Source organism: Notothenia rossii, assembly GCF_949606895.1.
Source record: "Notothenia rossii genome assembly, chromosome: 8".
NCBI lineage: Eukaryota > Metazoa > Chordata > Actinopteri > Perciformes > Nototheniidae > Notothenia > Notothenia rossii.
Window position 1 is genome coordinate 68,669,804 of NC_136906.1, and position 13,099 is coordinate 68,682,902.

Genomic DNA, 13,099 nt, shown 5'->3' on the forward strand with positions numbered 1-13,099 from the left:
ATAAACCTCTGTTTTACCTATTTCTTTAGCTCTCAATTGTTTTCAGCCCTGTCCATCACTTTCTTAGACTGTTTGGACCACTGCTCTCCCGATTGTCCTTCCCCCTGATCTTTAATAACAGCAATATCCGTTGGCTAAGTGGCTTATCCTCCTATACAGTATCTATCCAAATCTCACAGTAAAACAACTGGGGGGGAAACAGGCTATTCCACTTAGTCCTTCTAAGCCCTTCCTAGCTCATAGATACCGATTTCCATATAGCTATATTTTCCCGGTCACAAAGAGACAAAGTAGCTTCTGAGTGACAGAAGTGCGTGTATGTACGTATGTGTGAGCACAGGGGAACTGCGTGTCGGTGTTAGCAAGTAATAGAGCGTGACGTGTTCAAAGCCACAGCTCTTTGTGCTGCTCAGCTCCTTCAACCCTCCCAGGGTCAGAGAAACTCGAGGCCAATCTATTAAGAATACAGGAAGGAAGCGAAGGGAAGAATATAACATCAAAATGAAAATGGAGCCTTCATTATTTTCTATTCCGGCGTTCTCAATGCTGAAGGACTGGAAATGAAAAAAGGAATGGACAGTGGATAGCGCGCACGGAAAACATATTGTAAATAAAGGAAATGCAAAAGCGCGGGGGGGGGGGGGACCAACAGCAGAACAGACACCACAGAGGAGCAACTGAAACAGAAGAGCTGAGGCAGGTTAATGAAAGAAAAGGAAGGTGAAAGTAGGGAGGATTTTATTCCCCTGTGGTCAGTGTGTGCGCTCAGTGCCATTCCTAATGGAACTTGTCTGATCTGGTAAGCCTGTCTCTGTTCTCTGTCAGGTTCTGAGAACAAGACCCAGAACGTGCCTCAATATCACATCAGGCCTCAGAGGAAACATTTTTGATTAAACTGGACTGTTATTTGTTGTCTCCTGGTTTGAAACACACACAAAAAAACATGGTCTTTCATTCCAGGTCCTGACTGTCAGGAAATCTCTCTTCCTTCTAACCATCATCATGTTCAAATTCATACAATTCCTTCATAGACTACATCTCGCTCGCTTGATTCCAGTTGCTCCCTGGAAACTATATGTTGACATTATCTGGCAGCAATATTTGAATAATTTACTTTTTTAGCCATGATCTTGGGTTAAAGTATTCTCTAACTTAATTAGTCTGCTTTTGAATGATGATCCTATATTAAATCATTAAAAGACTAAACTTAGCAGACATTACAGCGGCCAAGAAATGGATTGTATGCCAATGCAGAAAAGCACTGCACTCTGTCTCTAAAATAGATCAGTTATCTGCCATTCTCAAAGTTTGTCTTTGAAACTGGCATCTGCAAAAATCCATGAAGATTTTTCTAATATCGCAGCCTTAGTTCCCAGTTTCTTTGTTTGAAGTTAGGATGAGGTTTGATAACAAAACTGTGTCATGTGTTGTTATTTTTATTTATTATTAGTATTCCTTTTGTTTACACCCTTTTCTCCCCACCCATGTCTTAGTATTGAGGTGTGTTTAATGCCTAATTGATAATGTCTGTGTGTAAACAGCAATTGGAAGATTAAACTTAGTTAGTATGTAATCTTTCATAATGTAATGTAATAAATAGTTACACAAAATATGTACTAATGCTTGTGCTAAGAGTTGTTTGTCAAAATTGAATAAAACCTTATACATCATTAGATGCCCATGCAGTGGGATTCATACAGTGTGTGTGTGCGTATGTGTGTGTGTGTGTGTGTGTGTGTGTGTGTGTGTGTGTGTGTGTGTGTGTGTGTGTGTGTGTGTGTGTGTGTGTGTGTGTGTGTGTGTGTGTGTGTGTGTGTGTGTGTGTGTGTGTGTCAGAGGGTGTTATGTTGATCTGTCCCAGTATGTCTATGATCCTGCGCCCACGCGCAACAGCACACGTGTTTACTCTCAAGGCGTTTTGTGGAACAAAATAATAGCGTGGCGAACGGGCAGTGGAGAACGCATTACGGTGTCAAGAGCAACATCAACAGCAGCGTCGACCAGCGGACTGGGAGTAAACAGTTGCCACAGGCTGAGTCATCTATCTGAAAGCAATTGCACGTCAATGCACTATCACAATAACCAGTGGTTACAATAAATAATACAGTGGGGAAAAATGGAGGACAAATAGCTTTGATGACAAAGGTGGTGAATGGGCTGGCACAATGAAGGCATTGATCACTTGTAACAATAAATTATACAGTTGGGTATACAGTAGGACGGTGATAAATAACAATATATCTAAGAATGAAATAGAGGGACCAACAACACTGATTGCGTAGTAGTGATTTCGACCGGCCTGATGGTTAATAATGTCTGCGGCTGCTTTACGAAAATATCTTCCCGTGATCTCAATCCCAATTGTTCAGCAGATATATTTGAACACTTGCAAAAGCACTTTAAAATACTGTACAGCTTCCAGGGTAACCAACTTCTCCTCAAAGGGAGTATCAACACCTTTTGTGATGTCCAATCAGTGTTAATGGTAAATGTTGTCGATTGAAACCAATAGGTCCCCAGTGCGTGCTATATTGACAAAGAAAGCTGAGTTTGCAGAATCCGTGTTCCTCCTGCATCGTCATTGGACGTGACACGCGGAACAGCTACAGGCTACTTTAGTTTGGATTTCTTATCTCCACCTCTGGGTAGCTAAAGGGCGTGCTCGGTATACTGCTTTTAAAACAGGTCTTCTTTTTGTACTCTTTGCTAGGAGTGTTTCCAAGAGTAAAATAGAATCCTAAAATAAGAGCTGGGAGGATGTTTGCTGTTATGATATTCAGCCGCATTTATTTGAGCCACAGTATGCAACTTTAGAAATGAGATGGAGAAAGAGGCTCCGGCTGGATCAGACACTTAGTTGCCTTTGACTTTAAGGCCATAAACACCCAATGAAGTGTTTTAGTTTATTCTGGTTAATTAAAACTCTTCTCAGGTTGAACTCAATGAACCAATAGAAATAATGAACTGTTACCTCCCGGCAGGAGCAGAACATTAATAGGAGTGTCAGGGAGATCACAGTTTGTACACACCACCCAAAGAGCCTTTGAGTAAGGTGTAATGGAGCAAAATAAGTTTCAACATCTAATGAGCGAATTCAAATAAAGGGATTTGAATTATTTTACTGGAAATAAAATACTGTATATTCTAAATGTATAGGGCTTAGAGAATGGTAATAAAATCCTAAAACTAGATGAAAAATGTAATCTAAATCACGTTATGCGGGATCAAACTTTTTAGAAGCTTAAAGAAAACAAAGTAAGATCAATCTTATCCATCGTGGCGGGAACGCTCCCTTTGGTGACAGAACGTACCGTGCAGTGGTTCTGCTGCTGCAGCAGGGTGGGGACGTCTCCTCCGACGGGCATCTGCTTGGCCAGCTCCTCGTCCTTCAGGCAGATCCACCTCCACAGCTCCTCCAGGAGGCCCAGCAGACGAGACCAGCGCTCAGCACTCGCCTCAAGATGGGCTCTACCAATACACAATCGCTTTAAGTATTATTATACTGTATGCATTTTCCAGCCCGTTACTGAAAGGCATAAACCATCTTGTATCGGTACTACTTATTGCTGCTACTTTAATACCTCACCGTTTAGTGCAACATACACTTTTCTTTATAATGCTGCTACTTGTTTGGTTTTTTTGCATTAATGCATACTTACGTCCATAATGTGTGCTTGCCACTTCAAATAACTAACTTTATGTTTACCTTTGTATATGCTCTGTCCCTTTGCTGTGGCACTGTACATTGGTCCGCTGTGGGACTAATACAGGGTTACTAATTCTGATTGTACTGGCATATCAAAGAGTCTGTTTAGGACACAAAACTATAACACACGGCTGTGGATTTAGCACCTACTAGAGGCTGATACTTGTATTTATACAGCAGGAAAGCTACATTGTGTCTTTTATTTTCAATAAAATGTTCATATAAAAAGTTCCATAAGTTCCAGCTTAGAAAAACATTAATAAACAACTAAAAAGCCTTAATAACTACAAACTCCTGTAAAGTAAATCTCTGGAGCGAGGTTGCTGCCCTCCTTGTGCAGATGTTATTGTAAATAGGAAACACAGTTAGCTGCTAATTGTGTGGGTGGTAGCATGCATGCAATACGTGTTGATACAGTAAGCTCTTGTGTGTTCCTCCTCTCCTCCAGGCATAATATATCTGAACACTGTGTTCAGAGACCTCCTATTGCCGCTCGCTGAGTTAGTCATAATTACACAAGTACTGCAATTAAGGCATAATGGGCTTAACACAATCAGCACGCCGCGGCCCCCCAACTCCTACACAGGCTGATCTCTCACTTTCCATTTTCCTCCCGCCTATCTTCCTGTGGAACAAGTCCAGCCCATTATGCCTGTTCTGCTTGACCCTGACCCCCAAACTCTTTCCAGCGGTGAAACTTTCCCATCTCTTTTACTTCCCCTTCCTTCTCTCTCACCTTTTCCCCTGCCCTGGAGCTTTGTTGTGCTCCTCGGACGCTTCTCTTCATCATCCCTCCTCCTCCTCTTTGTCTTTGAACATCTCCATCTGGTCCTGTCAACTTCGCTTCCACTTTCACTTTCTTCACCCTCTGCATCGCAAATCTTATTTATTTATGGCAAGGTTGCGGCTGACGCGGCATTGTCTCATCAGAAGTTTATGTGCCACTGTGGCGGCTCTCATGTCCTTTTTGAGCAGTTTTTCAGGCAGGCATGTGAAATAAAGCAGTTACTGTATCTGTACTGCTGAGGGGAACACCACAACCTGGGTGAATATTCCACAGCACTCTGTATGTCTCATGTGGTTTTCCATGAATCATGAGTCATGATCCATCATGATCGAAACGGTTTGGAGAAGTCACTGCCCCAGTTACCAGGGAGGAAGAAACTTTATATTGTGAATAATATGCAGCTTAAGTGTATTGATGAGTAACCAGAGGAAAGTGGCCTTGAGCGAAGACTCTTGATGTGTGCTCTATGTATTGTTGCAGAGTACAGATAAGTGTGTTTGCTACCTTGACCCTTTGCTTTTTGTTGCTGCATTTTCTAATTCCTATGTCAGAGTACACAGGAATAACACTCACAGAAGAAATTCAATTCTGCAATATGCTGGTTGATTTAAATTGTACACTAAGGCAGAGACCGAAACTCAAAATGTTTTTTCTTTCCAAAGTAAGGAGCAGCAAAAGAGCAGAAAAATACAATCTGAGCTGCATGACCCCTAAACACTGGAGCAAACCGGTGTAAGTATTGAACTTTAACTGACCGTATGTTGGCGGATTTGGCCTTTAAGTCGCTCCAGCGTTGGTTCATGTCATCCAGTCTGTGTTGGAGGAACACCGCTTCCTCCGAGCTGCCCAGAGCCTTGACCATCTTCGACTTGTTCCCATCCACACTCTTGTAGATGTCATTGTGGGCATCGATTTCAGCCTGGATGTCCTACAAATACACAAACAAAGAATAATTATCAGAACGAGCATTTCTTCAGGGGGAACGTTAGTGTCTGAGCAAATACATACAAAGCTAAGGGTAGTGATTGCTCAGTAAAGGAAGTTCATAACAAAATCCCCCCAAAATTAGAGGTCAATTATTCAAGTCAATTATTCATGAACCGAAAGAAATATTGGATTTTGGTTCTAGTCTTGAGGGATTTAACAGCATCCCGCAAACAACAGTTCCAGAGGGCAGAGAAGTCTATATTTTTAAGACATATCCTCGAGGTACCTTTTGACTCGTTGACTAACAAGATTTTAAGATAGATTTTACTGTGACGGATTACCATTTTTAACCATGTGTATGTGTGAGTGCCCCTAACGAGGCAGCTCTATTACACAACCACGTCTCACAGGGTATATGTGAGTGTTAGTGTGTGAACCACAAGGGGAGATGACGTAAGTAGAGGATCCTGTCAAATGTTTTATTTTTAGATGTGTAAAACTGCTCCATTTTCTCTTCACTCTCCCTCTCTCTAGAGGGACTCCCCCCAGCTCAACCCATTTGAACTTCAGATAAAAGGAATACTCCAACAACATATGGATGCGTGTCACACTGCCACACAGTCAGATAGAAAAGGGGACAGAACGAGTGTAGGGTGTAATGAGACCTACAGCCTATAAGAGTTTAGAAATAAAAAAACATTTTGACGGGTTCAACGACTCATCTTCAGCGCCTGCTTGTGTATCTTCTCCAGTGATGCATTACAGATTGGAAAAGATAGTTTGCCTTTTCATTTCATAATTACTGTAAAACTGCCTTAACTTAGAGAAGGAAATTAATGTTGCTGCACTGTATTAATTTTGTCTCTACCATTTTGAAAATAAATTAACAATTACCAAAAGAGGGCATTAAGAGATTATTGAGTGTTCTCAGCTTGAACAAATCTGTAAATTAAGTTATCCAAGTGTTAAAAATAATTGAATATTGGATACACCCAATGTGCCTGGAACAAAGTGACTGTTCATCACCAGCCAAATCACACATGTCAAAAATAGCTACACACTAATGACGATACCATTAAATAGAAGGAAAATATATGAACCCCTGTCGTTTAATATGCGCACATGAAGTAAAGTAACAACTGCTGAGCTACTCTGTAAACTATGTTCTCAAAAAAACCACAGCGACAATGGCTATACAGAAAACAATTAATATTTACCACAATCATCTGTGACAAGGTGCTGCAATTCACTGAATGCCAAGAGCCATTTCACAAAGGCTAAAGCAAATCCCTTCGCTGTGATTCACAAGGATAATCACCCTCTGGCTTTCTGACACAAATCAAATGCCTGTTAAAGGTCAAAGCAGAGAGACAGTGAGAGACAAACAGACAGAACGAGAAAAAAGAGACAGAGAGAAAAGCAAAGATAAAAGGAGAGATGAAGAAGAAGAGTGAAAGACAAGAGAGTCATCCTGTCATTTAGCAAGCTGGCAGTTTTTCAAGTCATTACCCAAGTGCTTCCCTTTTCTTTTGCTTTAGCACTTCTATTTCCCTGGAAGCAATATTGACTGCTCACACACTCACACACAACACAGAAGAAGGCAAAGACTGTGTGGGCCTTCAGAGGCACACCTATTCATTTACAAAGCTCCCTTTACATTTCATTTCCTCCACTGAAAGACTGCTGTGAGCCAACAGTTTAAGTATGTTGGTGTGAATCGTGGGACGCATTAGTGTGGTGACGGATGACTTTCTGTCGCTTGGTCTTTACCACACATGTACACTACAAAAAGAAATCTGTGTGCCACAAGGGAGCGTGTCAGCTATAAAAAGCCTCTGTTTGCAGCTATTTCAAGAAATGAACTCAATATCAGTAGTGGCAAAGTGTGCAGAAAGGCAGCAGAAAGGTTAATGGCTTCTGAATCTCATGCACGCAGTAATGAGTGATACAGACTTGTTAGCTGTGGGCTGGTTTGTGCGCAGGTAAGGTGTGTCAGATTCCCCTTTTAGTCACTGAAGTTAAGAAACTTCTATCTTTGTCAAGGAAAAAAGCATTAAACGTAAAGATGGCTGAGGTAAAAAGAATAATAACACACACTAACACATTATGGCGTTGATTATAACTGTTCCCAAATGTGTATTTCCCATTGACAAACAACATTGACCCTTACTGAGCGAAGCCATGCTTGTCATTAGCCTTTTATAACACAATTACCACAATCGTTTGCTTTGACAAATTAGGCATAATTCAAGGTTCTTTGTCAAATTCTATAATTCATTCAGTGCATGGTAATGCTCTCAAATAACTAGCAGCACAGGCCAGAACCGATTATTCCATTTTAATGAGTCCAATAATGACTGCTCCGACCTCATGAAGCTGAATACATTAGGTCCACCACCACAAACACAGGGGAAGATGGAGAGGGACTGTGCTTGTATTCATGCTGTTTAAGTGACCAATGTGAGACCAAGACCAAGCTGTTCTTAAATCAGTAGAAATATACCTGTTCGAGCTTTCTGAGCAGCTCCTGCACGCTGAAGTTTAAGCCAATCATATTAGAGTGTGTGCACGGACTCCTTCAGCTCCCGCAAGTGCCTACATGTTCTCTAGTGTGAGGCAGGTGGAAGGTCGGCAAGGACTCAGCACAGGTAGGTCAGTCCTCCAGTGGTTACCGTCAAAACAGAAACCTCCAAGGTCAGGGTTCGGATCAATGCCGAATCCAAAGTGAGAACCAACTTGATTCAAACCGTGGAGAAACACGGCTCTTGTAATACAATTGAACGGAAGAAAGTGAAACTTGGGCCGCAGTCTCAAAACAGGCAATTTCCACACTTCACACACCCCTCGGCAGCACTTGTGCATGCGTGGCGGTGTGTGTGCTGGCCCAATCCCGCCACATGTTCGTAGCATCCTCTTGGGAAAGGCAGCCGAGCTGAGAATTGGGGTGTGACAGTTACTCTGCCGTCATGCTTCAAAAGTGGGTTTAGGATTAACAGGACTATTGGTGCCACTGGAGGTTTGACAAAGTGGAGGCGGGAGGCTGACAGCTGAGTCCTTCTGGCCAGGGCACTTAAACTGGGGAGGAAATCCAACAAATCTTGGGTAGAGGTCTGCAAAGACGAGATAACGGTTTGTGTCTTGAGGGACAGGCCGGTTGACGTAAACCTCCAAACGGCCGAAGACAGGTCTGGCTCTCTCCTGCAACTTTGCTCTGCTTCCCTGCCTCCACTCCCCCTCTGGGCATGAAGGAAGCTGTTTACACGATGTACGGCAGTCCAACTCAGGGTAGGGCCGGGGCATTTGCTCTCAATTACTCTGATGAAAAGCACTCTATTCCTGCCAGTCACACAGCCCTTGTGGAGAGACGGCAGCACAAAGAGGCATATGGTTTGCCCCCTCCTTCCCCTGAGTAAAGGGTAAGGGGCTCAAAGAGACAGAGTCACCTCAGTGCCTGCCTTAATACCCGCCCCTCGGGTCTCCAGCCCCGGTCTGGTCTCGCTCCATCACACCCTCCTAATCACTGCCATGACTGGGCCACTTAGTCAAAGAATGCCTTCTTCTTTTCTGTAGCCACGTGTTAGCGACGAGCTGCCTGGAGTCTTGGAGTCGTTCGGAGTTTGACTCGCCAGCCTCTTGGAGTCGAAGCTCTGCCGATTATCTTCCCTTCGCCTTTTGAGAAGTGGTTGATGTGTTTGTCATCCTGTTTGTTCTCCTCCTCTTGGATGAGAAAACTTCTTCTAAAGTTGCGTTTCTTCTTTGGCGCTTTGTTCCAATGGGGGTAACGCAAACACCCATCTCTCTCTCTCCTCTTCCTCCTTTGCTCTCGTTCTCTCTGGCCACTCGCCCCAGTCTTTCACACAGCTGTTTATTATTTTTGATCTGTATCCTCCCATTCCCCTCCTCTCTCCACCTCGCTCTCTCCCTCTCCCCCTTAAACAAACTCAACACACCACACACCCACTTCCTGAGGCCTGAATGGGCAGAGAGCATGTTAGAGGGGAGTTTTTCAGAGAAAAGTAAGAGTTTTGTCCAGAATTTTCCATAAAAAAAATAAATGAAAACTGTTAATACGGTAGGTGAGAGTGATGAAAAGGAGAACATTTCAAGTGCAAAAATCTAAGCAATAAAGAAAGTGAGGGCAGAGGGCCAGCTGAACAGAGCTCCTCTAATGGAATGGTGTACCTGTCTGAGTCAGGAGTGATAAAAAACATGGCTTTCTGCTAAAAGACTACAAAAAGAAAGCAATGAGGGTGTGAGGACAGGGCAGATGCAATCTTCTGCACAGATAACATTATTCATGCATTTTAATCAATGTAACACTATTCCTTGACAGCTTTTATATAAAGTTAAACTCTGAGAGCTTTGAAGCCCGCTACAGTTCGGATCCCATCATTTGAATACCAGCGGTCCACAGAGGACTGCATTATGAGAGGGCTGCGAAGAGAAACCGGCTAAATGCTTTAAATAAGTCTATAAATAACATTCTTGGAGAGGCGTGGATAGCTGCTCTGGTCTTTCGGGCTATGTTGAAGAGATGCAAATATTACATTCAAATGCACATCATATATAAGATAAGCTGAATGTGGAGGTGGAGGTGTGACGTTTGTGTGTGTGTCGGCATTTTGAACAGCAGGGTAGACATGTGGTGTGCATCAAAGACACGCAGACAGATGGCTGTCGAGGGTGAAAAAAAAAGACACAATACAACTTTGAATATTCATAAGAGAAAGACTTTGAAGCACGCTTAGCTAATTAACAAATATTAACATACTTGAGGCCCCGAAACAGCATTTTTGATGTGTGCAACAAATATATAGTATTTCAGAGCTCTCCAGCGAATGATGTGAAATTAACTGGGGGACTTGGCAAACACAAGCATAACTAATTCCACAATGAGTGGAAGCCGAGATTAAAGGGGAAAAAAGAGATGAAACAAGCTATTTGTCAAACGTGTGACAATTTTGGCTTACCAGGGGTTTGATATTTTAACTTGAGACTGTCATTCACAAAAACAGGCACCAATTAGGAATACAAACAAGCACATGAGTGGAGCTTAAGGCAGGAGATGAGGGGGTTAATGTTGGGCTACATTACAGGAGAAAGCGGATTAGGGAAAGAATGTAACGCTTCCAGTCCTTTAGTCCTTTAGGCAAAAAGAGGAGAGGAGAGTTGACTGATTGAGACGTGAGACGCAGCAACGATGACGAGAAGTGAGGTGTAACACTTATACAGAGAGGGGGACAGAGGAGAAAGGCAAGATAAAAAAAAGAATCCTAAAAAAAGTAAACTATAGGAGAAGAAAAAGAGAAACTCTAGTGTGAGATATTTTTAGATTAGAACGGCCTATAATTCCCAGTGAGGACTCGAGCTAGTAAAGTAAAGGAAGGGTTGAGGCATATGATTGGGAACTAAAATATTAACGCGCGGGGTAGAATGAGGGTAACGGAGACTGAATAGACATTTCTTTAAACATTGGACCATAACATTATGTTTAAGTCAACCGAGCCAAGAAACGGTTCAGTTCAAGAACTAAAAGTTTTGCTCTACTTTCCTGTCTTCAGAGGATACATGTTGCTTTATGTTCTTGTTGCTAACTCAGCCTTCCTGGCCCTGAAATCACACAGAGAAGCTTTTACAACAAACTTTGATATGTTTAATTTCAAGTAGCTCACTCCAGTGAATTATTGATTGTTTCAGCATCTTTTAACTCGTTGTTTTTCTTGTCTGCACCTTTACTGTTCTCCCTCTCACTGCTCATTAATCTCATATCAGTCACAGCTAGCAGCCGGCTAACGTCAGTCTGAGTCTGCAGGAGGTCTGAACAGGCAACTGTTCACTAAAACACTCGCAACAAACACTTTATGAGGCGAAACATGTCAATGTTGTTCTGACCGCATGATTTGCTGCTGCATTAAGTGGATGCACATGATGGTTGGTGTTTTAGGGATAGACATCTTTGACATAATCATTTATATTGGATGTGATGTCGTCTATGTGTAATACAACGAATATTTAAATAGGGGGTGGGGCATGATTGTTGAGGCAGTGCTGTGCAGCTTTTTATTACTGCAGTGTACCACAAATCAAATAATGAATTAAAATAATTTGTTCTTAAACTTGAAAAAAGCTGTTAAATTGTGTTATTCATTTAATACTTTTTCATTCACAGTGGCTAATTGCAAATGAAGATAAGCATTTTGATTAATTAATATAAGTGAACATAGGAAAAAACACAAAGAGAACATTTTTGAAATAAATAAACAACAATTTGATAGAAGACCACACTGGCTTTAAATAATAGAGAAAAGACTGCGAAAAGGGAAAATAAAAAGGAGTCAAAGAGCAACAGCTGAAAGAGAAAAGGTATAGTTTCGCAGTCTCAGACGATGTCAAGAGGGAGTAGAGGCCGTACCGTCTGAATGCGTATCGCAGGATCAAAAACAGAGCAAATAAACTTTGCAGCGAACAAACACAAACAAGGCCACATAAACACAGATACACAAATACGCCCTGAGCCAAATTCCACGAGCAGACCTGTCTACCTTGATAAAGCTCAGGGGCAGTTAGGATTCATCCAATTGTATCTGATCCAGACTTATCGCTGCTAAAATGTACAGCGTCTGAAAAAAATCAATGTGGCTGCAGCATTCCACTTTAATTCTCACAAATGGGCCACATCCAATGAAGTCACTTCCTGTGCCCCAGGTTATCCCTGACCCTCCTCTTCCTGTTAGGATGGCAGCATCCTTGTAGGGGAGATAAGGGACCCGATTGTGTTTGTATATGTATGTATATGTGTAACTGGCACTGTAGTTACATTCATTCTTATTTGCTGCTCATTAGGCAGTACAACAAGCCTGTTCAATCCTACTAATCTAGTCCCTGTCTCTGAACTTCAGTACATCCACACAACAACAGATCAAGATATCTAATACAATTTTAAAAAGTAAGCACAGTGAAATGGATTTCAGTAAGATGCTAACAGCAAAGTAAATTAGGAAAGCGTGTCACTGAGTCTACAAATTGTTAATGCACACATTAGCAAGCCACTAAATTGACAGCTGACCTCGGTCGATGTGACAAAGGACAACTGCAGTCAAAGGTCATGCTGATCACTAATAACTTCTTCCAGGATTCCAATAATAGACCACGAGTCACATCCTTGTAATCATAAGTGAGGAAAAGGACATCCTGAAATTCATATGCAAGCTCCTGAGCAGGGAAATTGAAATTGATTGGGTGCGCTTTGTGCTGTTGCCCGATAATCAGCTATTGATTCTGGTGCAGGGCCTTTTGTGTTTCTGTGTGTCGACAAGACACTTGGGAGATGGCCTTTAGATTGTGCTAAAACGCCGAAGCTCTTGGATACTAATCCTTGTGCAAGAGAACACAGTGGCTTTGGAGAGTGTACAAGACCGTATCAGCTGTTTAGCCAACAAATACATCGCGTTTCCTGTGACTGCTTAACAATAAAAACCACTCTGTGTTTAGCCAGTTAAATGGTGAAAATACTGTAGGAACTAGCAGCAGTAACAAATGTTCATTTTGAATTAGCAGTCATTTAATATAGTGCTGACTAGCAAAAGTGAAAAGTAAACATTGAGAGAGATGAAGATATTCAATTACAATTAAGGCTGGATGACATACATGAAGAAATAGTAGAAAACAAATATTATGTA

General features: G+C 42.0%; 1 protein-coding gene across 6 annotated transcripts in view; it reads right to left on the minus strand.

Moving 5' to 3' along the window:
* The window catches only part of utrn (utrophin), a gene marked incomplete at its 3' end in the record, with an annotated part of 168,395 nt that overhangs the window by 59,861 nt on the left and 95,435 nt on the right, over nt 1-13,099 (minus strand). For all 6 annotated transcript variants that reach the window (XM_079647050.1, XM_079647051.1, XM_079647053.1 and 3 more), the window contains 2 exons: nt 5,249-5,421; nt 3,312-3,468 (listed from right to left, as the gene is read on the minus strand). In XM_079647050.1, coding sequence (XP_079503176.1) covers nt 3,312-3,468; nt 5,249-5,421 — 330 coding nt within the window. The remainder of the gene's footprint in view (nt 1-3,311; nt 3,469-5,248; nt 5,422-13,099) is intronic.